Source organism: Crocodylus porosus, unplaced genomic scaffold (genome assembly GCF_001723895.1).
Source record: "Crocodylus porosus isolate Cpor-Errol unplaced genomic scaffold, CroPor_comp1, whole genome shotgun sequence".
Lineage (NCBI taxonomy): Eukaryota > Metazoa > Chordata > Crocodylia > Crocodylidae > Crocodylus > Crocodylus porosus.
In genome coordinates, this window is record NW_017728922.1 from 4708088 (window position 1) to 4735213 (window position 27126).

The 27126-nt window shown below is 45.8% G+C and overlaps 3 protein-coding genes across 6 annotated transcripts in view; 2 read left to right on the forward strand and 1 right to left on the reverse strand.

Moving 5' to 3' along the window:
• PABPC1L (poly(A) binding protein cytoplasmic 1 like) overlaps positions 1-14176 on the forward strand; it is a 30367-nt gene extending 16191 nt beyond the window's left edge. For 2 of the 3 annotated variants that reach the window (XM_019539627.1, XM_019539628.1), the window contains exons 10-16: positions 1255-1345; positions 1684-1809; positions 4034-4173; positions 5497-5590; positions 7130-7260; positions 10154-10244; positions 10996-14176. In XM_019539627.1, the coding sequence (XP_019395172.1) occupies positions 1255-1345; positions 1684-1809; positions 4034-4173; positions 5497-5590; positions 7130-7260; positions 10154-10237 (666 nt within the window). In that variant the 3' untranslated portion in view covers positions 10238-10244; positions 10996-14176. Of the gene's footprint in view, positions 1-1254; positions 1346-1683; positions 1810-4033; positions 4174-5496; positions 5591-7129; positions 7261-10153; positions 10245-10995 lie in introns of those variants that run through there. The other variant, XM_019539629.1, reaches the window with a different exon arrangement.
• TOMM34 (translocase of outer mitochondrial membrane 34) lies at positions 13857-22291 on the reverse strand. Its single transcript, XM_019539634.1, has 7 exons — positions 22081-22291; positions 19547-19646; positions 18612-18764; positions 17096-17265; positions 16699-16843; positions 15669-15795; positions 13857-15007 (listed from the first exon to the last, which is right to left on the reverse strand). The coding sequence occupies exons 1-7, from the start codon at positions 22199-22201 to the stop codon at positions 14909-14911; spliced, it is 915 nt and encodes a 304-aa protein (XP_019395179.1). The 5' UTR covers positions 22202-22291; the 3' UTR covers positions 13857-14908.
• Positions 22292-22625: 334 nt separating this feature from the next.
• STK4 (serine/threonine kinase 4) overlaps positions 22626-27126 on the forward strand; it is a 72747-nt gene continuing 68246 nt past the window's right edge. The window contains exon 1 of one of the 2 annotated variants that reach the window (XM_019539633.1): positions 22626-22788. In XM_019539633.1, coding sequence (XP_019395178.1) covers positions 22757-22788 — 32 coding nt within the window. In that variant the 5' untranslated portion in view covers positions 22626-22756. The remainder of the gene's footprint in view (positions 22789-27126) is intronic. The other variant, XM_019539632.1, reaches the window with a different exon arrangement.

Genomic DNA, 27126 nt, shown 5'->3' on the forward strand with positions numbered 1-27126 from the left:
CTGGTGGTAACAGCCAAAAAAATCTTAAGTCTGGAAATGTCAGAGCTAATGAAGCCATTCTGAGTGATGCTGCAGTCTGAGCACTTGTCCTTTCACCACCACAAAACCCAAATCTGACAACGGGGTACCACTAGAATCTGTCCTGGTCATGTGACAAAGATGTGAGACCTCTGTGCCGTGCTGCATCTGGCTCTTGTCTACTCTGTTAGTCTGTATTATTCATTGAATATCCTCTGGGCCCTCTAGTATATTGCGACATATGCACAGTAGGACAGAAACTAGCTTCTTGGTAGTGCCCATGTGACAGTGCAGAGTATGAACAAGACTTTCAAAGCTGGCTCTGAAGTCCATAGGCAGATGGCTAAATAGGTGGTATGACTTTTAGAAATCCTGATAGCAGGTGCATCGTCAATGCTTTTGAAAATTAGGCCACATATTTAGGGGCACCTGTACACGAGCCCAACACCTACTCCAGTGCATTCTAATTAGAATGCATCAGAGCAGACTCAATTAATATAACCTAAGTTGGCACACTCCAGCAGCTTTGGTATCATGTATTCAGCATACTCATGCTTCAAAATGGTGGCGGAGGCACTTTAAATCTCGTCAAACAAGCTTTAGTTAAAGCACCCCTGCTGCCGTTTTGAAGTGTGGAATGATGAGTATACAAGACTCTGCAGGCACGTTAATTTAGAGCAACTCCTGAGAGCTGGTCTAATTAAAGTGCCCTCTGACCCCCACCCCAGAGCACATGTAAAGATGCCCTAAGTGCCTAAATAGGTATGCCTTGATTTTAAATTTTAGCTGGTATGCACAGCTCCTGAACCTGAGTATCTTTCTCAGGGGTGGGAGATGGGTTACGGTTGGAAGACCTCCAAGAATTGGTCCAGGCAGGGTTCTGAATGTGGAGAAGGGATCTGCTGGTTGGATTAGGAGGAGGACTGAGGTCATGTGCTGGGGTGTTGTAGAAGATGCAGAGTGAGTGGGAGGAGATGAGTAAGGAAGCTGAAAAGGATATAGGGAACAGGAGTGAAGGGGAAGGAGCAGAAATGGGTCTGTGTTTTAGGTGCAGTATAAATGCCAAGAGTGCTGGGGTGCATGTATTAGTTTGTAGAGATCCCTGGAACACTTACACCACCAACATTTCAAAGACTTGGGCCTACTTTCCCATTTTGTGGTCTGTCACTGCTATGGATTCTGATGCAGTAACTCTGGCTTGCAAATCACTCTGGATAACATGTTCTCCCCTCATAGCCACAAACCAGAGCTACTTTCTACAGTCCCAGCCCAGTTGCTTCAGTCCGTCCTGCTGCTCGCTGGAGTGCACAGCCCTCCAGGCCTCCCCGTGAGTGAGTCTATCTGTCTCTCCCTGTGAACAACTTGTGTGTGGGGAGCAGGAGTGCACTTTGGTGGCTGCTTGTCATTCTGTGTTTTCCCTCTGGTTCTCTGGTATTGGCATAGGTTTAAGGTTTGAAGGCTCACTCAATTCAAGCCTGGCTTGGAGAGCTGTGTGGCACTTCTGGTTTGTGGGGCACCTGTAGGTAATGAGGGGGAAGCTCTTGGCACTTACTCAGTGGCAAAGCAAAGGCCTCCCTCTTTCAACAGTGACTGTTCTTGATCATTTTCTTCTGCACCTGTACTTTCAGGAAGTGTTTTCTAATACAAAGTGGTCATTCCCTGCAGCCTTCCCATCAGCTACCCCGATCCTGAGGACCACAGCTCCACCCAGGCGCCTGTTGTCCAACATCAGCACCATGAGGCAGGCCTCAACCCAAGTGCCCCGAGTGTCACCACAGACCCAGAGAGTGGGTAAGCTGAGGAAGAACGGATGTGGGAGTTGCTATAGTGAGGGCATGGTGATGAGGGCATTTGCTACTTGCGCTCCCTCTGCTTCTGTGAAGAGCAGTCTATTTGTGGTGCTGGAGGAGAACTTGAAACTCTTTCCCTCTCTTTCTTTCCTGTTGGAGGGTTGGTGGAGATCAGCTTTAAAGAGTTTGCATTGCAGTAGTAAAGTGTCCTCTATCCCAAATGATGCTCTCCATCCCAAATAGACTTGAGCAGTCTGAGCAGATAATTGATTTATAGTTTTCAGGGAAGATAGATATCTATGGGACAGTGCCTAGCACAACAGGATGTTGATACTGCTTAGTCCTGCTGGATGCTGTGTACACTATATAGACATTAAAACAGTCACATGGAGTCCTTGCTTATGTGTATATTCTGCCTTTGTATCTGATTGCTTGACTGCTCCCAGGATTGACTCAACTGTGTGTTGCCTGCTTGACTGCATCTTGTTCATCCCTTCCCTACTCACCTGCTGACCTCCTATTCTGACTTCTGCAGGACCTGGAAGTGGGGCTTTGACATGAGCTGACCTTTCACCATAAGTATTCAGGTCAAAAGATACTCACTCAGCTTCCTGGGAGAGAAGTTTGGTCGCTTGTCAGTTCAGTTAGTTTACCTTGTCATTCTTTGTCGGCATAAGAGACATGGTGGAGGAAACTGGAGCAGCCTACAGCTGGATCCAGAGGTGATTTGTAAGCAGGACTCTTGGCTACTTTTCTTGCTGGTCTCCTCTCTTCTCTTCAGCCCTCAGTACAGGGGTGGCACTAAGTTAGACTCCTTCACACTCAAGGTTAGGAGGCCAGGTTGTAGGAGGTGGGTAATATGGGTCAGGAGGATGTTGTGCCTTGGTAATAGGGTGCATGTTTGAGGTCACCTTGTGTATGTAATGAACCAGCTGCTGCTGCTGCTCCCAGAAAAAAGTATAAATTGCTCAAATTTGGATTCCCTCCCTTGGCACTTGTGGTGCTTGACCCATCTTCTGTATTTGGCACTCGCATCTCCTGTTCTTGAAGAGAGGAGGAAACGAAAGGCAGTTGGTGCTGGAGATGCTTTGATTCTGTGGAGTCCATTCTTGTGAGCCAGCAAGCTGAGTGGTTGCTTGAGGAGAAGGGAGCGCCTCTTCAATGAGTGGTAGAGCAGGAGGCATTGAGAAGCTGCTCCCATGTCACCCAGGGGGAATTATGGGAGCCCATATGAAATTGGTGCAGCACAGTAACATGTGGTGTGTGGAGGGCATGTTTGGGGCCCCTTGGTGGTTCTTGTTCTCATCTCTTTTACTTTTTCCTCAGCTGTCACCTCCTTCCTGCAGTCAGCCCAACAGTGGAGGAGGGCAGCGTTATGCTCCCGTAGAACACTTCCCTTTACTCTCAGTCCCTGGTTGCTCTCACAGCAGGCCACCCTAGTCAGTGCACTCAGCGGGGTCTAGGCGAGTCCCTTTATACTGGGCTCCGGTGCTTCCTTTCAGTTGCTGAACGTGACTGACTTCTCTAAGAGGAGAATAGGTGGATCTGTTTGTGACCCACTGATTAGAGCAGGCTGCATCCAGCCCTCAGAGCTGCTGTCTCTGGTCTGCCAGGCTCCTGGTGGCAGAAGCTGGGGGCACAGCCAAGTGGAGTGACCACAACCTTTGGGTCCCGGTGGGCATGGTGGTTAGTGGCAGGATACAGCCCCAGTTGCTCTGTAGCTAGTTGGCCCATTACCACCACTGCGGTAAACAGTTGCTTGACTCATGCTTCCTGTTTCTCCTCTGTTGGCTCTGCCACTGCCTCATGTCAGAGCTGGTACCACTTTGAGCCCTTGGGCCAGAGCCAGAGCCACCACATGCCCTGGGCTGGAGTCAGTGACACCACTGTGAGCCCTGAGCTGCCGTGTACCCCTGGCCAGAGTCAGAGCTGCTGCTGCTGCTGCGTGCCCCAGATTGGAGGCACCAGATGCCCCAGGCTGGATCTGGCCTGCAAGGAGCCCAGTGGGCTGCACCCAGCCCGTGGTATGAGGTGAATTTGACCTCCTTGAATTACCGGATGAGTCTTTTGTCTTCATGTTCTCTTCTCTAAGATGCAGATTGCTTTGAACCTGTGAGGGGAATATTCTTGCTGTCCTGCAGAAAGTGCTACCACCAAGCTGTTCGGTGTGTACAAGCAGATGGTGAGATGACTCTTCCTTGCAGACCCTTTTGTCTCTGTTTCAGCTAACATAGGGACCCAGACAGTCAGCACTCGAGCGCTCCCCACAGCTTCCCTGCCCCGGAGCACTTCACAGTACAAATACTCCTCCGCGGTGCGGAACATCCAGCCAGTGGGAAGTGTGATGCCTATGCCAGTACAGCAGGTAGGTGGTTCACATGCTCGTATCCCAGATGTGGTGCTCTCAGGACTCAGCAATTTGCTGTAGTCATAGGGACAGAAACATTGAATAGAAGGCTGAATGATGGCATTCCAAAAACAGCCCCGGTTTCCTGAGCTCTTGGAGGATCTGGCAGGTCTTGTGTTGTTTCCATTTGAACTTAATGAGACGCATGAAGCTGCTGGAATTCCTGAAGATGCAGGAAGGATGGACTGTTTCTCTCATGGTGTATGCTTGGGGCTGTTAAAGGAGGAAGATCTGAGATACAGGCCACAGAGCACTGCAGTCTGCTGTAACCATGACACTGGTGTGACTCCAAGTGCCTAGATGTGCAGTGCTGCATCCTGCCTCCCTCAGCCAGGCTACTTGAATCAGTGTGGAGCACTGCCTGCTAAGTCCTGTGCACTTGGTGGAGGCCAGGCCTCATGTGCAGATCCCATGATCTGAAACACTCAACCAGCCCTGATGCAGAGGTCTCCCGTCAGGAGGAGGAGAGAGGATTCAGTCTCACTCCTGAAGCTTGCAGATTCTCCCAGAACTGTGATTTCCTGCCTTATCACCTGCCTGATGAAAAACTGTTAGAAATCTGTCACTTACCAGAGTTGGTTCTTAATGCTGGTAGCAAATTAGGAATTGGATAACTTTTTCTGAGAATGGAAAGGCTCTTCCTGTGGTACCAGAAGGGAATCTGGAAAGCACGAACCAAATATAACCATTGTGGCAAGGTCAGATTCTGAAACAGTAGCTCTGGGATGTATGAATTGCCTTATGCAGTGGAGTGTTAATACGGAAACCCACTGTTCAGGGGTGCTCGAGGGTGTTGCCCGTACCTTTGCAGCAGAGAGGTGTATAGCACAAGAGTACAGCAGGTTCAGTCCCCTATCCTCCCACTGAGATGATACACTTTGGCTGTTGGGGTAAATAATGGGTGCCACCTGCTGCCATCCTCTCAAAGGGGTCTCTGCCCCTGGTAGGGTAGAAGAGGAACTCTTAACCCCTACCCCCCGCTCCATCTCTAGGGAAGGGGAAAGGGATTGGGAAAGGTCAGAGAGCACCGTAGGTGGCAGGACTATGGTATACCTAGTTTTCCAGCTTACCTGAATTCAGCCCTGGTTTGACTTCTTGGCAGGATGCTTAAGGATTGAGATTTCCCCGGTTAAAAGGGTTCTGTAATTGCTGAGGCCAGTGACTGGGATGTGTCCTCCTTTCCAGAATCTTTGTTTCTAAGACCTCTCTGGTGCACCCTGCTCACTCTAAGTCTTGTTCCCCACCTCTTCTGACCAGTCCTGTTCCTTGTGTGTTGCATAGGGTGGAGAACCTGCCGTTCATGTCCAGGGGCAGGAGCCACTGACTGCATCTATGTTGGCTGCAGCCCCTCCTCAGGAGCAGAAGCAAATGATAGGTAAGTGCCAATGTAGCCTTACAGGTTTATTCCTCCAAGAGGCAGGCATTAACTTGCGGAAGCAATTCCAGCTGTAACTGGCTGGAGTTGCACGTTGTGTTTGTGCATGAGAGGCCTGCAGGACGTTTAGGCTTGCATGTGCCAAGGAAAATCTAAAGGTATATCTGTACAATATAGCTAATTATCTGGGGAACACTGCCATGCTACTGCAGTTTTACTGCTTCTGGTTCTCTAGCCAATGTGCACAGAGCAAGCTCTAATATCTTGGCACAATGCAAGCTAGTGCTGCTCCTCCCACCCCAGTCCTTTGTGGAATAGCTTCCATTATGGGGTGCCAAAGCTAGGCAGTGGCTGTCTCATGCATGAGAACATGTCACCAATGGGCATTGTGCCATGGGTCATGGATAGAGGCCCAACTGAAAGGAAATCCAGTGAGCATTGAATGCCATGTAGAGCTCCATATTGCCAGGTTGCTGCAGGGGCAGTTGTTCAGCGTCTGCTGAAGTCAAAACTCTGCTTTGCTGCTGCTTTTGGGTTTTTCGTTTAAAAAAAAAAAAAAAAAAAAATCCCTTTCCTTGAAGGTTTGGGTCCTGTCAGTCAACTAGACCTCACCCAGACTGTCTCACAGGCACAGGACTTTGCTAATGGGCTTGGGTTTCATGTAGCACCTAGGACTTCCTGCTGATTGAGCAGCTGGTATGTGCCACAGGAGCATGCGCTGGGCAGAGATGTTAGTTCTGAATGTCTATTAAGCACTAAGAACTTGGTGACGGAGACTTGCCTTGCTGTGCCTTCCCTGGGTTGTGCATTTGCCAAGGGTACCCTGCCCAGGCCAATATGTAATGAAGCAGAGCCCAGTCCTTCCTCCCTCCACAGAGGTCGATATGCCAGTGAGCCCCCACCCCCTCAATCTGTGCCTTTACAAACAAATATGTTTTCCCATGCTTCCCGCTGGGGGAGCCCTTCCTCATGGGTCTAAAATGGACTGTCCTCCCTACCTCACTGCTAGTAGCACTCAATACAGGCCAGCAGCAACAGGTGGCTGCCACTATCTGATTTCAGCCAGCAGCTTCAGTCTTCGGGGGGTGGGGGGAAGAGAGATTTGCAGTCCCTGGTCAAGGAATGGAAAAACTGTTGGTAGGCACATGCTGTGTTCAGGACTGAGGTGCTTTGGTACAGCTCTCTGTGTGGGGACTTCAGCCTTGAAATAGCAGCAGGTGTTGCAAGTTGAGATGGAAGAGCGGTAGGGGAGTAGCCCACACAGCTCCTGCCTAGCTTAAGCCATTGTTTCCATCCCAGATTCTCTCACCTGTTATTTAATGAACAGGAAAATGTCAGTTTTGTATAACAGAATGGGAGGTGGGGGAAAAAGAGATGTTTCACCCAGGCTGCCTCTATACTGAGAGGTCAGGGCTGGAAGTCCTAGCTGGGGGAGGAGGAACATAATGGGGAAGAGGTTGTTGACAAATCTAAATGATTTGATATCACTTGGGAGTTTTCCCTAATATATAAAGTTGCTGTTGATGTTAATGTGAGCAGGTGAACGCCTCTATCCCCTCATTCATGCAATGCATACCTCGCTTGCTGGGAAGATCACAGGGATGCTGCTAGAGATTGATAATTCCGAGCTGCTGCTGCTGCTGGAATCGCCAGAATCCCTCCGCTCCAAGGTATGATGCGTCGGCAGTCTACATGTGAACGTGTGCGCAGAGAAGTTACAGGGCAGGAGGATGGGCCAGCGCGGTAAATGCCTGCTGTAGACAAAAGCAAGCAGTAGTGTCCTAAGAGGAGGGTGGGAAGAGAGGAAGCAGAAATGACCCAAAATTAAATGCATGGCACGAGTAATTGTGCTGCCCCTTCCCCTGCCTCCCCATAGCAATGGAGAAAGGAGAGGGTGGAGCAGCTCTTTTGAAGTTGAGAGCAGAGGTGTTTTTCAAGGGGAAAAAAATACTTTGAGAGGATGTTGTGCCCTTGTTGCCAAGAAGGCTAACAGCATACTGGGCTGCACTGGCAGAAGCTGGGGCAGATTGAGGAAAGTAATTATTCCCCTCTATTCAGCACTGGTGAGGCCACATCTGGAGTACTATGTCCAGTTTTGAGCCCCCACTACAGAAAGGATGCAGAAAAGTTGGAGAGAGTTCCGTGGAAGGCAATGAAAATGGTTATGGGACTGGGGGACATAACTTATGAGGAGAGACTGAGGGAACTAGGCTTATTTAATCTGTAGAACAGAAGACAAGGGTGTTTCCAAAGAGGATGGAGCTAGATTGTTTTCAGTGGTGGAAGATGATAGAACAAAAAGTAATGGTCTCAAGTTGCAGCAGGGAGGTTTAGATTAGATATTAGCAAAAACTTTCTCCCTTGGAGGATGGTGAAGCACTGGAACGGGTTACCAGAGAGGTGGTGGAATCTCCATCCTTGGAGGTTTTTAAGGCCCAGCCTGACAAAGCCTTGGCTGGAATGATCAAGTTGGAGATGGTCCTGCTTTGAGCAGGGGGGTGGACTCAATGCCTTCCTGACATCCCTTCCAACCCTAATTTTCTATGATTCTGTGTTGCAGAAACAGGCTGGAATTGAGACGGAGCAAGGTCAGCAATGACTTGTCCTTTCTGAGTGTCCTTGCCCTAGGATACTGTCCCATCATTTAGCTCAGAATACTTATCAAACCAGTGAAGAGAGTCCCAAGCCAGTGCTCGCAAGTGGCTTAAATGTGCTAATCATTTAGAAACTAGCTAACTAAAGGTTAAAGAAAAAAAGCCCTCTAGTGAAGATACAATTCTATGTGAACAAAAGCAGAGAAGAAGGGGTAATAGTTTAGCTTACTACTTGTATAAAGAGATTGTTGGTTTGTAGTCCTTTTTGCAGGGAAAAGGTGCATGGAGTTGGACTTGGCACATAGGACTGGTGTTTCCAGGAGCTGGCAAAGCTGACAGGCAGATAAATGAGGGATTGGGAAAAGCTGGGACCCAGATCCAGCACGTGGCTTGCAGGAATGGGATGTCCCATAGTAAGGAGAGCACAGGTGTGTTCGGAGGAGGAAGATGCAGACTAGCCTGTCTGACTGTTTGGCCTAAGAGACTGAGATATGGTGTGTGCAAAGCTTTTTTAATATTTGAAACCCTTAATTCCCTGACTCACTAACTAAAGAAGAGTGTGGGTAGGCGCTGGTCTGGCCCTCCCTGCCCATCAATCCTGACTGACATCCCCAGCTCTTCCAGCTCATTTTAGTCTGACAAACGAAGCACGAATGGCTGTTGGTTCATTTTGTTCTCAGACAGTTGGAGGTCACCTGAACAGAGCCTGCTTGTAGAAAATTGGCTGCTGGCTTTTTAGCAAAGCACAGCAAGCAGAAGGGCTCCAACTGTTTAGATAGGAGATGGGCACAGGATGGTCTGATTCTTCCTGATAGAGGCAACTTTCTTGCCAGAAAATGACTATTCTTTCGCTACTGTGATCTCTGTTTGGGGATTACAGAACTGGTGCTGGTTTATAAGGTTCTTGTTCACAAAGATTTGGATTCCTGGAGATTCTGTAGGGACCTGTTTGTACTAGGGAGTCAAAAGCAGCATCTTCCCAGTCTTTATCCCCCAAATCACTTGGCAATAATATACAATCCTGGTGACTTCGTTAGCTGTCACTGAGCAACATACTTTGAGGCAGTAGATCCTGCTGTGAGCAGTTTCTTTTCATGCATGTCAGAAGCCATAGGTCTGGGTCTATGCTCTGAGCCTTCACGTGTCCTGTACAGTACCTCCTGTAAGAGGGAGTTCTTAAAGGAGCCTGGACAATAGTGAACATGCTAAATCTCTCAGGCTGATGAAGGATCCACTGTTATCTGACACGTGTAAGCTCTGAGGAATGACCTCTCTTCTAAATGTCCAGACATTAAAATGCTGTCTCTGCGCAGAATCTGCTTTTCCTCATGCTTGGCTGCTTAGACCCACTGAGAACTGATCAGTTTTATTCCTGCTTCCAGTAGTGACAGAATATTATTAAAAATAATATTATTTGCTTGTGCCATTTCCCTTTTTAAAACAGGCAGCTTGCCTTTGCCAGGTGGAATCAGACTACTGGCTCAGCTACAAAGGAGTCTGGACTCTTGGTACCTAAGTAGTGCTTCTGAAGAAGGCAAAAAGCCCCACAGTGAATGTGGCCAGTTGTGCAGGGCTATATGAAGAAGAGGCTGAACTGTTCCTTGTAAAGTAAATCATCAGAAGCTTCTGGGACAAATATCCTGATAGCAGTTATTATAGTACAGAAAGCCCACATCCCACACAAGTTAGTGGAGGGAATACCCCCCACCCCAAGTTATATGCTTTGGCATATTGCAGAATTGCCCAGTATCTGAAAGACTTTCTGGATCAGAAGACAGTGGAGTTTTTGAATAAAATTAACCTAATCCAGGGCCACTGTTATAATATAGCAACTCTGATAACTCATTCATTTCTTGAAAAAGCATCTATACTGGGATCCAGTTAGGAGCCTCGGATATCATGTTACTTGTGCAGAGAGCTGCCGATATCAGACTGACTAAAGTCTCTACCTTTTGTTTTGTTTTGTGAGATTGAGGAAGCGGTTGCAGTGCTCCAAGCACACCAAGCTACTGAGTCGACGCATAAGAGTGGCACTGCCACATTCCTTCAGTGAGATGCAGGTAGGTGGGGAGGGGTACATAGACTCTAACCTTGTGTAAAATGAGACCAGGCTACCTAGTGGAGTGATTTCTGGCTTAAGTGTGTTTTTTCAGGAGGGTATTGAAGGTCAACCAATCTGGCCTGGAGAGAATTTTCTTGGACCCACTTGAACAAATGCTGTCTACTGTCTTCCAGAGTCTGAGCAGTTTATCACTGAGAAATGAATAAGTGACTTCTGCCCAATTACATAGGGGCAAGCAGATATTGAAACCAGTTTTAATGGGATTTGATGTGATCAGCCCTGAAGCCTCCCCACCAGTGTTATTGTGGATTGTTTAACACCATGGTTTCCAACCTTTTTGGAGCCATGGATACTGTCTATCCTCAGACATTTTTATGGTTCACCATGGTCCCTTATCAAACTTCAGATTGAAAGCTCTATAATGGTGAATGGGGTCTAGAGAGAAGCATTTATTTGGGCTTCTTGGACCACCACTTATGGACCACAGTAATCCTTGTAGAAGCATGGAGTCAGTGGCAGTGCTGGTGCTCCCTCCCAATTACACCTTGAGTAGAAGCTTCCAACCTTCCTGATCAATTGTAAAAAGTAAGCGTCCGGACCTGTAAAGGGTTCCCATTCTGAGAGCACCTTTCGCATCATTTTCTTGCTATCACAGGTCACTTAATCTGGATTTGGCATTGATCTGTGAATCCCAGACTGACTTGGATTGTGTTTCTACTTCTAATATGTTTACAATTTGTTTTTTGTAGAAGAGTGAACTATGAAAGACGTGCTCTGCTCTGCTCTGAGCAATGCCTGTCTCTGAAGAAAAAACAGCAACCTTGTGTATCACCATGTCCAGCTGAAGCGTGTGTTCTATGTACAGTGACTCTGACTTGCATTAAGGCCCAATCCTATTGCATTACTTTTTCTTGGTGCATTTAAAAACTTTCCAAAATGATTTTTTTTTCCCCAGAAATGAACTGCACTTGTGTAACAGTTGCCCATGTGAGCTCTCTTCTTGCAACCCTAGCAGCTGGGAGCATGTTGTGAAAATGTAACATGGGGAATATGCAATAGAATGGAAAACTCTCCTCTTTAATGGTGAGGAGAGAAACACAATTGGTTCAGTTGTAGCATTTCAGGAGGTGACAAGTACTGACAATTCACCATTTTTACTAAGTTCACTGGGTTCTGTAATTTTATTTGTTCTTGTAGTTGACACGATAAAGAGTTGCTTTTTCCACCCTCACCTTGTACTAGTCACTGTCTTTCTTTAAAAAAAAAAATACTGCTTCATCTGCAAAACTTGCTGTCCAAGTATCAGTCACAAAGATTATTCTTATGCTGCAGAGGGTCAAGAATGGAGTTGGAGGCCTGAGAACTTACTAGGGGACAGAAAATAGAGTGAATAGTCAATGTACAGAGCTAGCAAGAGATTACCTTAAGGTTCTGTAATGGCTCTCATGTATTTATGTTAAAAAGAAACTTAAGATTAAGTGGGGAGAGGAGCAAAGTAGCCAGTTTTGCAGGTGTTAAGCAAGGAACTTGAGAGAGACCTAACTGAAGTATGTGAATGGACAACACAATTGTATTTGTTGCTATGGATTTTCTGTTGGAATGGAAAATGTTATCCCACTCTATTTTACCAGGTAGTAAGCTAGCTAGGCCTGGTAGTTAGGCCATAGACCTATCATTGCAGATGGCTCCAATGAAGACCTCTGCTTTATGTGTAGTTGCAATCATGCAAGCAAACTCATGCCAGGAAGCCTTATATGCATAGCTGGTAGCCTATAAGGAAGGTTGCATCTAAGACCATGTGTTTGATAGCTAAAACTTTCTGAAAACCAGTCATTTGAAATTCTAAAATGTTTGGCATCTGCCTCAAGCTGAATTTTGCCTATAGGAAAAAATATGACTGATATTTGTAAACTGATAAATAAGGGACTGTATTAAGGTTGCCTAGGCCTCCTGAACTGTGGCATTTCCTGAGTATTTAACTGTAGCACTGATGTTCCTTTAATATTCTTGACTTTGGCTGTAAGAGATCACAGGTGCAGGCTCAGCTGGAGTAATTTGCAGTACTTGCATAGTTGGATAGTGCAGGGGTATTTGGAGAGAGACTACTATAATGGTGGAGCTGGAAAAATTCTATTAGGAGTGAAAAGACTAGGATTAAGAGATGAACACAGACTGAAGCCTGGCCTGTAACATGAATTTGATTGGGGGGGCAGGAAAGTAGAGTGGCAGCTTCTTGATCATTTGCTTTTTCTCTCCTGCCTCCTTTTCCCCCCCCAATCCCCTTCCATCCCAGGAACTAGTTTTTATATAAATATTTCCATACTGAAATACAAGGTGGGCACTGGGCAGCATACCTAAGTGATGGTCCTATATTAATTAGGCCACAGTTAGTGGCCACATGCTGTAAAGTGCAGTGATAGCATTTTACTTTGCTCTTCCACATGGCTCAGCTGGAAACACTGACACAAGTCCTCAGTGAATGCTTCTGAGTAATGGTGGCAGTGTGTGGGAGTGTTTGTTTGTTGACCTAATTCTGCTTCCTAGGCCTCTTTTCCAAAGCTGTTCAGGTAGCTTGGCTCAGATTTCTCCTGCAGTGTGTAGTGAGGAAGGGGGGAGAATGTCACCAGCTTCAGCACTTTAATTCCTTTAGCCTTAGTGCTGTTTTGCTACTGAGGAAGTCCAGCTACTCAGTCTAAACTCTTTGATCCCTAAGCACTAGCTGTTGGGCTCCATGTAAAGCAGAGGAACCATGGACTCTTATTTTCCTCTCTGGCTTTCAGCCCAACCAGGACCCAGCAGTGCATAGAAACAAAACCAGATTCTGATGTTCTGCAGTATGGTGGCAGAGTCTCCAATACTTTGGTTATGCAGCCACAGGTCTCGCACCTTTTGGAGCTGTTCTTTCAGACTGTATGTATGATGGCACATGACTGCAGGGAACCTCAAACATAAGGTTGAGAAATTATTTTAAAATGAGAGAAAATACAGCAGCACTGTGAAATGCACAGATCTCTGCTTACAGCTATGATGGGATAGCAGGAGCTGCTCTATGTGAAGGCTGTGATGTCTATGCCAATACTATTCCAGCCTTACAAGAGTATTTTCTAATTCCTGAATGTAGTCCAAGTAGTGATAAACAGAACCCAAACCCTGACTCTATCTGAGAAGAAGTGATAATTCCACACTGACCCAGCAAAGGTTTAGGACTACAGTTGAAGATACCCAGCTATAGTTTACATTACATCTGTACATTCTGTATATATTCTGATATAAATAAAACAATTTCTGTTTAATGCGTCTCACCTTTCTCTAGTTTGGTAATCTTGGTACTAAACACTATACAGCTGCAAAGCTTTACTTGTTAACTAATATAACTGTCTTCAATAGGCTGGGCATGAGCTAGAACTTTGGCAGTATTTTCATTGTTGTATAAATGATGGATTTCAGACCATGGCTCTGCGTAATCAGGCAAATGAATAAAATAGTGCTTTTTATGTCAAGAATGTTACCATTATTTTATTCTGTGATGGAAGATTTCACTGTCTCAGTCCCAATCTGCTATGCAGTGAGAACATAAAGTGCACAGTTACAATAAAAATAGACAATTTTGAAATAGTTTGGGTTTTAATGAAAGTTGTATTGTTTATACAGTACATTGCCAAACAAATCCTACCTACTTAAGACAACTCCATCACCAGTCCAGAATAGTTATCTTTAATCCATCATCTATGTCGTTGCTGCCAGTACCACATGGGAAGAATCAAACAGCATAACATGCATATAGGTCGGAAGCTGCAAGGTAGTTTTTTTTTTACAGTACAGGCCTCATGTAGGATACTCCTGTACCCCTATTCCCTGTCAAATTCTTAATAGCAGCTGGTCAGAAAGGCACAAAACAAGCTAAACTTTAGAGAGGAAGAAGTTGTGAAACCTCAAAGTAGCAGCTAAAATCCAAACTTGAGCAGTGCATTGAAGACAACCCACAAATACAGCAACAAGGCTATTGCAGTGCTTGATGGCTGCTTTATGAGGTAAATGCCATGAGTTGCTGTGAACAGCACAAGTTTAAGTAGAGGCCAGCAGGCATCAGCTAAGCCAGGAAATGCACCAGATGCGACTTTAGTAGTAATCAGGTGTCAGGTTAGATTGTAGTAAGTCTGCTGCCTGCTGAGGAGGCCCTGCCTTTTGTTCCTCTACTGTCAACCCTTCCAAGTGGCTTGCTGAAATAACCAGAGGCAGTAAGCATAGCAGCTTTGTATCACCTGTTTGTGTATTGACAAAACTCATCTTACAGCTATTGAAAATATCCCCCACTCTGGTAAAAGCAAGAGAAGCAACAGCCCTACAAGACTCTTTACAGACTAACTTTTATTATGAGGAAATATCCTAGGTTTAGGAAAGTAGCCTGCAACTCTCAGAGAGAGAGAGAGAGGGTCATTTAAAACTTAATGATCTTACAGGGAAATAATCTGTTTTGGCATAGATGGTATGCATCTTCCAATATACATTTAACCAAGTGGCAGAGAACCAGTTGATCCTCAGCAAGTCTTAGGGGCATCTTTCAGTGCTACTCCTGCATTAAGATTGGTCCCTGTAACTATTAAAAGGAAAGCCCATCTTCTGCAGCATAAAACAGACTAATTCTATACTTCCTGTGTTATATTAAACTCTGTTCAGTTCTTTCAGTAGCTTCTGTGCAGCTGTGTTCTTTGGTTCAATTTTCAGAAGGCTGCTAACATCAGCAATACTTGACTTGTAATCCTAGGAGCAAAACAAAATTGCATTGAAAAAACAGGTATGTTTGTAGACCTTTAAGGCTCACACACTGAAGTGCCTCTACTGGGCAAAAGCCATTCAACTGGACCTGTTACAGCCCATGTTAATTCACATGTACTTATCCTAAGGGTTGATAGGATGTTTTTTAACATACTTAAACTAGGGAGTAAAAAGGCAAATCACTTTAGTAGTTTAGGTGGATGTGAAACAACTGCATTAGCCTTCCTTTGGTTTCAGATGTTCTAATGTTGCAGAATTTCATCAGTTACAGCAGCTCCTATAAAGTGGCATTAAGCATATTATAAATCCCATAATGATTAGCTGGGTGTTATATCTACAGTCATCTTCAGTAATCCAATCAACCTGTACCTTGGTATTTCCAGACACTTACCAAGCAACTGAGGATGTCAAAAGGTCTGAAGCTAATGAAAACATCCAAGCAGCAGCCAGCCAGTGAAATGAGCAGTTATCCCCTCACCACATACCAAAGCTTAGTCTAATCAGATAGCAGAATTATTATTCCACAGATACAAATCTTTAGTTTTACTTCTACTGTTATAGAGTCAAAACTCAGTTTTCTGGTTGAACATGACTAGGTATTTGTTCTTACCCTAAAAATAGTACCACGCTCTATTAATATAGTTACCTTTAATTCCTTAAATGCCTGAGCACGTCTGTAGAATGCCTTAATATTCCTAGCATCTAACTTCAGAGCTTCTGTGCAGTCTTGGATTGTTTCCTTGTATTGCTTCAGAGACAGGTAACAAAGAGCTCTGGAATACAGATAATGGAGGTTAGAGGTCTGGATCCATGTGCAACAATTCCTATTTGGGCACTTACAATCAATTGTAATCAGGCTTTCTTGGAAAGAGTTGCTAGAGAAAGGTGACCTTGACTACACAAAGATTAGCAGGCACTTTCAGAATCAGGTTAGGAATGCCATCTGTCTCTCTGCAGGGCGTACACCCATCAAAAGACCCCCATCTTGCCCTCTCCTAATCAGAAACTGCCTTTTAATAAAACTAATACAGAGAAACAGATACTAAAAAGTGGAGGGATCTTACTCTCAAGTTTAAAATATGCTTTGGTTAAAAAGGGAGAAAAATATATTCTCTTAACAACAATAAATTAATAGTTTTTTCAAGAATAGCTTACGATTCCTAGCTTTAAGAAGTCCTAAAATTAAAGTTTTCTATGTGTATTCTCTTAACAGATTCTCTGTACACTGCAACTGTCTTCAGTGTCCCACATGTGGTAAAGGTCTTAGATATGTCTGTCCAGTTATTTGTAGTCAGCAGGGCAGCAGACATCACCAAAACAGGGTGTTCTTAGCTGATAAAGGGTTAAAAGGAAAAAACCCCTAATGGTTTCAAGTCAAGAATTTCCATGTGGGCTCCACATGGCCACTTTGAAAAAGAAAGGGACCTTCATCTAAAAAACCAGTCTCTTACAAAAAGAAAATGCATCTGTCCTGTCTCTCTCAAACATGCAGAATCCTCTCTAGTCTAGTCTAAGAGCACTGCTCATATGTTAAAAACATGCTGTTTCCATTCATTTAAACAGAGGCTGGTTGAGCGTCTGATAACAGGATTTGGCCCTAGTTGATTAAGAGTTATGATGATAGCTTTAGGATGCACCCCAAAGTGCAAAGGTCCATTGTTCTGCCTGAATGTTACCTGTTGGTATAAGTAGAAGATTCCTGGTTTAGTTTGAGACTCTCTCTGTACTTTTCAATAGCTTTCTTATGGTTTCCTTTCCGCACAAGTTCATTTCCTTCTTCCTTCAAAGTTTTTGCTCTTTCAATGGCAGCAGCTGTAGGCACTGGAAGATGTGTTGAAGAGAACACAGTACTATGTGAAACAAAGAGCTTGGGAGTCTCATTTATTACTACAGGAATCAGCATCATTAACTAACTTCACCGTTAAGTACAACAAAGTAAGGCACTGTAGGAAACCTGATTCCTCTCACAGAGCTCCATCCTAGGGTCAAGTGAGCCCTGGACAGACCCCATCTGTGTATGGTCTCCTCTTGGCATCACAACTCTAACGGCCATCTGAACAGCAAAGTGCTCACCCTCTTTTCCTAGAGATGCAGTCTCAGTTAGTTTGGTTCTCAGGGCAGCCTCTTGGCTTTCTGCACGAGGAAAGTCCCATCTTCTCTGAGCAGAAACAGGAACTGAAGGGATTCGTGGGAGCTTCTGGCGCCACTCAGGGCCATCCTTCTCCAATAGAGCTTTTGTCATTCTGCAAACAGATACAGATTGTGCAGCTACTAACTCTGCTGAGAACAGGCCTGTAGTCTACCAGCAGGCCTCTTAACTAACCACTTACCAAGAGTTACTAGCACTGCTGTGCATCCAGCCCCGCGTGTGAGATTCAGCTGGAAGAATGGGACTTTAATAGAGTTGCTTCTTTTTAGTGACTGCCATTTGAGTAGTTCAAACATTTAATTAAGTATGCAGTCATGCCTGCTACTACAGGAGTCAGCACAACTAGAGAGCTGATACCCAAGTCATTCCAGGGAAGCCTGACTTCTCCCTAAGAACTCTGTCCTACAGCAAAGCGATCTACGGACAGAACACACTGATGTATCCAAGTGCTGTTGCTGAGCACATGAGAAACACCATTTTACATATGGGAAAAGTCAAGGAGTTGATTTGTGACCTTGGACAAGACACCTAAGTCAGGAACAGGACTGGAACCCAGATCTCCCATTGCCCTATTCCTGAATCATGAGGCTATGTATCTTCATGAGAAGAACGAAATAGGGAAGTAAGTACAGGACATCTGTACCTGCCATTCAGAAAGGATGCTTAATAAGATTGCTTGACTGGAACAATTTCTAATCTAACCCTATTCCCTCCTTCACATTTCACAAGATGCTTACAGAGAGAAGTTTGTTTTACAGAATCATCTCATTCTCCTTGTTCAAGACATCTTTTGGCAACTTAAGTACTGTGGAATTTGTCCCCACATCTCACATCCGCCTCCTTATGCAAAGCTGAGAGAGGCTCTTCCTACTAACCAGATTTCAGAAAGAGGACTTTTTTTTCTCAGCAGAAACAAAACCAAAAGCAGGAACATATGCTGGGATTGGGGCTGTGGAGTGTACTGCAGAACAAATGAGGATGTAGAGCTGTAGAAAGGTTTAGGTACTTGTCATTAACCATGGAACCTGTCGAGTCAAGCCTACTGCAGTCATATTTACTCATATTTATCCTAGTAGAATGGGGAGGGGGCACATATTGAATCATGACCACTTATCATTCATTAGCTGCTCAAGAATAAACAGTGTGCAAAATACTTGAAAGTGTGAACAGTCAAGTGTATCATTTGCCAGCTAGAGGAAAGGGGGAAGTAGCATAAACGGCACAGAGAGCTGCAGGGCTGACAGCAAACAACACTAACACTAAAGAATTCACAGTGTAGGGGTAGAAGATGAATGGGTTTCTGCTATTTAACCAGGACCTAAAGTCACCCAACCTGTCCATGGGCAACCATCCTAAAAGCAGGGCTGAGTGACCCAGGCTGCTCCCTGTATTGTCAAGCCTCCATTTTGGCTTGTGTAACAGTATAAACTTAGAAGTTACCTGTTGACGCCATCATGTGCAGCCTGTACAGTGCAGTCAATCTGCAATACAGTCTTGTAGTCCACATAGGCTAGCTGGTATCTCTCAAGAGCCTCATAGGCTGCTGCCCGCCTCAACAGAGGTTTGATTCCAAAAGGAACAAGGTCCAGTGCACTGTATCAGGGAAGGAAGCAAGAGAGGTCACTGGGCCACCTGAGTTAAGTCCAGCAGAGAGGAGAAGATTGGTGTGCTTGATGGACTAGGGGTTTGTCAGGTATCAGCTTTTCATGACTAAGTTTTAAAGGCAATCTTGAAAGTATAGAATTGCACCTTAGAAATATTAGCTTGGCAGGGAACGATTCTGCAGGAGTAAGTGGGGAATTTCTGCATCTCTCAGGTGTGCAGTTGTAGCCAGGGGACAGAGGAAGAAAGATATTAATTCCACCTCCCAGTGACAGTCACTTTTTTCTCAGAATAAACCAAACCAAAAGCAGATAAGTATGCTGGGACAGGGGCTATGGACACAGGCTGCAGTTCAGCTGTGCTGCAGAACAACTAAAGATGTAGAGCTGTGGAAAGGTTTAGGTAAGGAATGATCCTGCAGCAGTGAGTAGGGAATGGAAGGACAATTCGACAGTATTAAAAAATTAAAAAATAAAAGTAATGTATGCATGATCAGCAAGGAAGAGAAGCTTGCTCAAGCAAATGAATGTGACATCTCCTCCTCCCCATTTAAATGGCAACAACTACAAAAGGCCAGGCAAAATCCTTCACCCATATGTGTTTTGCTATGGGTGGTTGACCAATGCCAGTGTTTGGGAACAGAGGCTGCTATGTGGTTCCCTAAAGGTGCTTAACTCTTCCTCCAAATAGTCTTAAATGAAGGACCCACACTATCTTATTTCATTCACAACAAAAACACAGTTTAGGTTTTTAACTGGGTAACAGTTACTTACACAGTACAGTCCTTAACACAGAGGCTACAATTCCCATCCTTCAGATAGCAGGCAGCTCGATTTGAATGGAGGACACTCATTTCCTCAGCATCCTTCTCCTCTAGGAGCCGAAACAAAAACAGAAGACAAATTCAAGGTGGGAAATGTGGAACAATACATTCAGTGCATGCCATGGCCAATTCCTGTATTAGATGTTTCTACTTACAACAGAAAAGGGGTACTAAAAATACGATGGATCTCACAGATGCTGAAGTATGGCTCAAGAGAGCCATTTGGAAGCTTAACTGCTAAAGTTACTGATCAGTACCAGCAGTAAAGCTCATCTTTCATCTTCAGAGCATGAGGTACTTAATTGTCAGTCTCCCCAAAGAAGCAAACAATGATCATCTCGATGTGGATCAGATCTAGGCTTAAGAGTTCAGAAGATCCCAGCCTCTAGTTTCCCAGTTCATAATTCTGTCTTTTCCATTGCTGCAGCTGGTAGTGACAGCATTCAGCAGCAGAACACCTGAGCCTGTAGAAGATTTAAAAAGAAAAGCCCCTAGCAACTTTATGATGGAACGAGTTTCGGACATTGGCAGTCACATCTGGATTTACATTGTGCTGTGGGGCCATATTATTATTATAATTTTCTAATTTTTTTTTATAATTTTTATAATTCCAAGCCAAATTTATAATTTTCTGAACATTTATAATTCCAAGCCAAATTTGCCAAAACAAATTCCAAATCCGAGAGTCAGCCCAGAACCATACGTGGCCCTACTACTGGCAAACATCCTCTCCCCTCATCTGAGGCTTCAGATGTTCCCAAATCCTTTGGTGGGCATCCTACTTGCAGGCGCAAGCACAGAGTTTGGATGCCCCCAAGTTTTGCTTGCCCTTAGCCATAAGGCCCCAGGAGCAAGCTAGGGAGGAGTCTTCCATTTCTATAAAGTGGGCATAAAGCCAGGGTTAACTATGCATTACCTATGCAGGTACTATTCCATGCCAGCAGAATGATCTTACCCAGGTGCAACTAGGAAGCCACCATGGTGATCGTTAGGGTTGTGTGAAGCTTTGGGTGGTGATTCAATTCGGGGATTTGGCCCGACTCAGCGGCCAAATCTCAGAATTCAAATCAAATCAGGGGACCAATTTAAAGGTCTGAATTGAGTCAAAGCTCTCTGAATCTTTGGAAAAGATTTGGAAAGCTCTGATGATTTGGGCAGTCCCAAGTGGCTGCAGCAGGGAGCTGCAGTTGACTCGGAACTGGGAAGTACTAGGGGCAGGAGGGCTGAGGGAGGGGACCATGGGGGGGGACCCCTGCCAGCCCCCCCCACTCTCCCCACAGCTACTCCTGCCCACCCCAGTGCCTAGTACTTAAAAGAGCCCCAGTGCTCACTGGGTGCTCCCGAGCAGGGGGTCCAAACCTGCTGCCCCCTACTGCCCCATAGGGGGGCTCTGCACAAGCCACCCAACACCCCACCCCCGCACAGATGCCCCACCTGGGCCAGCTCCAGCCCTTTTAAAAAAAAACAAAAAACAAAAAAACGGAGAAAAGCCCCAGAGACTCACCATTCCTACAGCAGCCTTGGGGGTCTCATGCAGAACCCTCCACGTGATGTGGGGATCGCCCCCTGCCAGCAGGAGCAGCAAGTCACAGGGTTTTTTCCATTTTTTTTTTTCCTTAAAGGGCCAGAGCTGGCCTGTGCAGTGCACATATGGTGGGGGGGGGGGCTGGGGGAGCGAGGGAGGATGGTCGGGGGAGCATGCAGAGCCCCCCCATGCAGCGTGGGGCAGCAGGGATCACCCCCCACCTGGCAACACCTGGTGATCCAGGGCTTTTTATTTATTTATTTTTACCAGTGCTGGGAGCTGGGGCAGCCATTGCTGCCTGGGACAGGGGTGGGCGATGGGCCTGGCCTGGCTGATTCGGAGATTTGGCTGCTGCCGAATCTCTGAATCAGATTTGGCCGAATCGAATCGGGACAGTGATTCAAAACTCTGAATCGAGTCACTGTCCCCCAAATCGGCCAAATCCAAAGCGAATACCAGCGGCTTTGCACAGGCCTAGTGATCATGGTATTTCCCGCCAAGCAAGCGTAGGACTGCGCTTGATCTGAGGCGACAAGAGGCCAAGGAGCCTGGACCGTGCATATAAGGCAACAACCCGTGCGGTGGCAAGAGGGCTGCTGCTCCCGGCGGGTCCAGCCGGCCAAACGCGTGTTACCTCAGCAGTTATGGGAGCAGATCACCCGCTGGCTGCCCTCCACCACGCGGCACTATTTTTAAACTGGGTCACCGAAGGCGGGGAGGAGTCGACAGAGCCGCGCTGCTGCGAGGGGCCCTGCTGTAGCAGCTCTGCCGCGCCCCGCCCTGGGGCGCCCCGGGAGAATGGACGGGCCAGCGGGCCGCAACCCGCAGGAACGCGCGGGGAGGAGGCTGCTTCACCCCGGCGCTGGGGGCGGGGGCTCACAGCCCCGCGGAGGGGTCCCTTGCCTGCCCCGGGCTCGGCGGGAGGCAGAGGGCGAGCCGGGCCCTCCTCTCGCCCCTACCTGCTGCCTCGAGCAGAGCCAGCGCGCGGCTGTAGAGCGCGGCCGCCTGCCCGTACTGCCCGCTGCGGAACTGCTCGTTGCCGGCGCTGCGCAGCGCCGCGGCCCGCGACTCAGGGGCCATGGGGCCGGCAGGCGGAGCCGGGCGTCGGCTGCTCCCCGCGGGCTCCGGGTGCCGCTTCCTGCCGGCTCCGAGCCGGGGCGGGGCAACTCGGCCGGCTTCTGCTCGACCCCGCCCCCAGAGGCGGTGTCCCGCGACAGCTGGGCCAGGAAGGGCCGAGCGCGGCTCCCTGCTGGGGCGGGGCGGGGCTGGAAACGAGGCGCATCTTTTACGCGGCGGGGCTCCCGACACCGCGCGTACGGAAGCTGGGCCTGACCCGCGCGAGGAGTCAGGCCCACCTATGAGGGGCGCGGCGCATGCTGGGAAACTGCCTCGGGCTGGGGGGCGGTCCCGCGGCCTGGCCACGCCCCTCTGCCGCAGGAGGCGCGGAGCCCCGCCCTCTCCGCGAGGCCACGTGACAGCCGCTCGGCTGCGCCCCGCGCTTCCGACGTGTGGGGGCGGAGGAGGCGGAAGCGGAGCGGAAGGCGCGCGGGGCCGGAGGAGCAGGAGGTAGCGGAGGCATCGGGGCCATGGCGGAGTGAGCGTCTCCTGCTGCCGTCCACACGGGCTCGCCGCGCCATGGAGACAGTGCAGCTGCGCAACCCGCGCCGGTGAGAGGAGAGGAGAGGCCAGGCGGGGGCGGGCCGGCGGACCCGGTTGTCATGGGGACTCGCGGCTCTGAGCGCCCGGGGTGGCAGCGCCTCTGCCCGGGCCGAGGGCGGCCCCTCGCCCCACCGCGGGGTAGTCGCAGCTGCTGTGATTTAGTTGCGTATTGACGCGAGTCCGACTTCGCCCGAATTAATCAGCCCCGAATTAAACAGGTCGTTTGTTTGTAGCTGGGGGAGTCGCTCCCCTCCTGGCTGGGGTCGTCGGTTCCACCCTCCTTCAAACCCTCCTCGCAGGTGTATTGTTACATGGAGTTAGGGGAGCCAGGCTTGTCATGCTGGAGCCGCGTTCAGCCTGTAACTGGACTTCATTTCAGAAAGCAAGGAGCGAGGTGAAGCAAGAAAGGCCTCGAGGCCCTTGAGTAACAACACCGAGTCACAGTTACCAAATGCAAGTATGGCAAGGAACGGGTGTCCTGGCAACGTAATTGCCAATCATGGAGATGAGAGCTGTGCTTTTGCAGTCGTGATGTTTAAGACACCTCTGCCTTAGCGTGATCAAAGAGTCATTGTTGAAGTGCTGAATTCCCTCAGCTCTTCACAGAATAAGAGTCTTTTACTCTCTGAGGTTTGGGCGTCTAAATAGGTATCAGAAAGCACAGGGGGAAGCTCAAAGAAATGTTCAGCTTAACCTGCCTTTTTATGTAAGGCAACAGAAAAATCCAAATCCTTTGGTATTCAAGGCATTGAAAAAAATGGGATTAAGGGGGGGGGAATCTGGTCATTACTGTAGGTCCAAATAGATGTAATGTTGTCATCGTAATAATATGCTTTTTCTCTGGAACCCAGTAGGTACAGCTAAGATGACTGAGGTAGTGTCTTCTCAATGTTCCTTTCTTTGCAAGGAGCATCAGTTAGTTGATAGAATATATTGCTTAGAGTTGTAACTAAAATATTTCATGGAGGAAAGCAAAACTTGTGGGATTTCCCTGTCGCTGATGCACTTATTCCATGTATATGGTGCAGAATATATTTGTTAGTCATAAGTAACTCCGTCTGGAGTACTGGATGCCCTATAATTACTTCTAGGTCTCCAAACACTAAGTCTGGCAAGTGATGATAGCTAAGGGAACTCGCATCTTTTTATAGCAGAATATTTGGAGGGCTTTATCTTCATCTGTGCACATGCACTGTATTATAGATCCTATAACAGTTATGTTTTCTTTGACATTTGGGAAAGTTCACTTCCCAGTGATTTAGAAGTCAAGCTGGTGACCCTTTAAAATACCTTAGAAATATTTTGGAGGTATTTTGGCATGGTAGTTGCTAGCACTTGTTGTGATAACCTTGTGCATCTCTTGCAAGACTGCACAAAACTCTTTTTTTAGGTGAGATCTGTCATGTTCTTTTTGCATTCTGCCAGTGTTCCTGTCTATTTTAAGGTTCGGTGATCTCTGACTATGGATGAGAGCAATGGAGCCTAGGCGGAGCAATTCACAGCCAGATGATTTAAGTAGCCAAGGGGAAGAAATGGATCAACTGATGTGTAATTTATTCTGTTGCAACCTTTGGCTTATATTGTTCACAAGCAAAACCAGAAGCTGATGGGAAATAATGGGGGATGTCAGACCTCCTCCAAAGAACCCCAGAAAGTGTAGAAGTATGAAACCTTGCCAGCAATATGAATCTGTTCATTTTTTTCCCTCTAATTTTAGACTGAGTTAATGTTGGGAGTTAATCTTAAAAGTCTAATTAAGAGGACTTTTGAATGAAAGACAACACACTAGTATAACCAGGTCTGAAACCTTCAAGGAAATCTTGTTAGATCATGAAAAACTAATGACTTACAAGCTTCCATTTTTCAATAGGAAATTCATTCTGTACTCTTAAAAAAAAAAAACAAAAAAAAAAAACCCCAAAAACAACTTTTCTTTTTAGGACTGACTGAGACATGTCAAATCAGATGTTAAATTTCTTTTTAATTAGTTTGGGAAAGGCATAGGGCATATTTAGTGTAAGGAAGTAGAATTTTGATTTTTGGAAGTCACTTGTGTCTTCCCTTTTAATTAAAGTTGCTCATCAACAAAGGCTGCTATTTATTACATGTGTATTAAGAGTGGGGGAATGAAATGACTTATTTACTAATCTCCTAGTTATTCCTTTTAACAGTTAAAAGTGCAAGCTAACAGTGACAGGATGTTTATCCTCTGAAGCTCAGTTCAACGCCTTGTATATTGTTGCTAATATTCCTTAATGTTCGCTCTTACTTTTTTCTGATAAGTAACATCTGTTGGGTGTGTGGGCAGTGTCAGTTTGGGATTTCAGAGACATGTAATCAAGCTGTTAGTAGCCTATCCTTTCACTCCAGAGTGTTGTTGAACAACTCTGGACAGAGGATAATTTGGAAGCACTTCTGACAGACTGAAACTTTATTCAATTGCTGAACACTATCAGTGGTGTGCAGCTGTTTCTAACTATGTTTGAGAGATGAGCAGAAGAGGCAATTTCCTTTGTTTTGTGACAGATAGCAGCTGGCTTTCTTTTCTTTTTTTTTTGTTCTCATTTAACTGACAAGGGAGCAAAATATCTGCTGTTAGTAATGTGTTTAGTTTACAATTGTCTATATGGAAGTTTAACTATACCTGACCCAGATTAGATGTGAACACTCCAGAAGGCAAAACTGGTTTTGTTTCCATCTTAATCTTCTATAGAAATGTATGCTGTAAAAGACAGGGTGTCCTAGATAAATTGGATCACTCCTGATTCAGGCTCATTAGATGCTGAAAGAATACCACTGAATTTCTGAATACGTTCAGGAACAAGGAATCTTAGTGTCACTTGAAGTAGGCAATAAATTGGCTCCTGAAGAGTTCATGTGATGTTTGGATCTTCTAAAATCATGTAGAATTGGTGTGTGCCTGGATCTAATTCTACACGTTTTATTCTATAGTATCTGCCCTTTAGATTACTACATTTCAAGCTATTTGGTAATGGTGACTGGGTATTGTTATTCAGGCAAGAACAAGTAACCTTCTTTTGGTTTAATGCTTATCATTGCAAAGAAGCTAGTGACTTTCAGTATTTCGCCACTTCCTGAGTTTGCTTGCTTGTATGTTTCCTTCATTTCAGGAAGCCATTGTATGTACAGCCCATGTGCATCTTGCTTCTCCTATATGGCTTCTGCATATTGACGTAATAGCAGATGCACGCTGAGTGCTTTCCAGTCCTAGCTTCAGCAACTTCACAAAAGCTTTTTACATTTTTAGTATCTTAGGTACAAACTGTACCTGTTTTCTTCATGTTTAGTGACAACAGCTCGTGTTATTTATAAACAGCAGGCAGCCATGTGTATTTCATTTTTTTATATAATTCAAATGTGGAGACTTAAGAATTGCTTGATAAAGAGCTACAAAAGTCCATTTGTTTTCTGTAACCATAGTATAACTGTTTTTAGTTCAGAGGCAATGCACTTTTTCTTATGGCATGTGTTGGCTACTTAGTGGATCATAAAAGATGTGGTTTTGGGTGTTTGTGTCCTTAAGAACTGTTTAGAACTTGATAGTGATTTATATGTAGCTTCTTGGTCAGTAACTCTGAAGTATGTTAAAGATGATGTGCAAAAGAGAAAAGAAATTTGCATTTTTCTTGTTGGTTTGTGATGCATAAAATTGGCATCGTTCTTTCCTCTCTTCTTCCCTCCCCTGCAACTGAAGGGACTAAGAAGTTTTGGAATCTCTAACCAAGTCATCTTTCCTCACAAGAGTTTCAACTCCAGATGTTAGGTCACTTTTTAATTTACTGTTAACATCACTTTCCACCTTGACTTATTGCATTATACTTTCATTGATTTCCTTTCCTTACCTCCCCCTTCACTCTATCATACCAGCTCACCAGTTGCTCTGTCTTTCAAGGATAAACAAGTTCTGAATTTCTGGTGAAAAAATGAGCAAGAATAAGAACAACCCTCATCCTACAAAAGCGTAGTCTTTGCATAGTCTAAATCTATAAGCTAGCAGAAGGCTTGTTCAGGAAGCAGTAGACACAGTGTTGTTAATTATGGAATCTGTAAAGTGCACCCAGACATGATCCCTCATATTCTGGTGCCTTGGATATATAACTGTTTCCTGCAGCACAGAGGAAATGTAGATCTATGTGTTTGATAAAACTCTGCTCCCTGTAAGACTCAAAGCTGTTTTTAGTGTTTGGTGTTCTGATTTGCATCTAGTGAACTGTATTTTACTTCTTAGGTAGATTAAATCTTAAATGAGTGTGACAAAATACACTTTTGTCAAACTTTCTCAATGCTGTATGATTTAAAACCTTTGTCTCACACTTCTGTTCTCA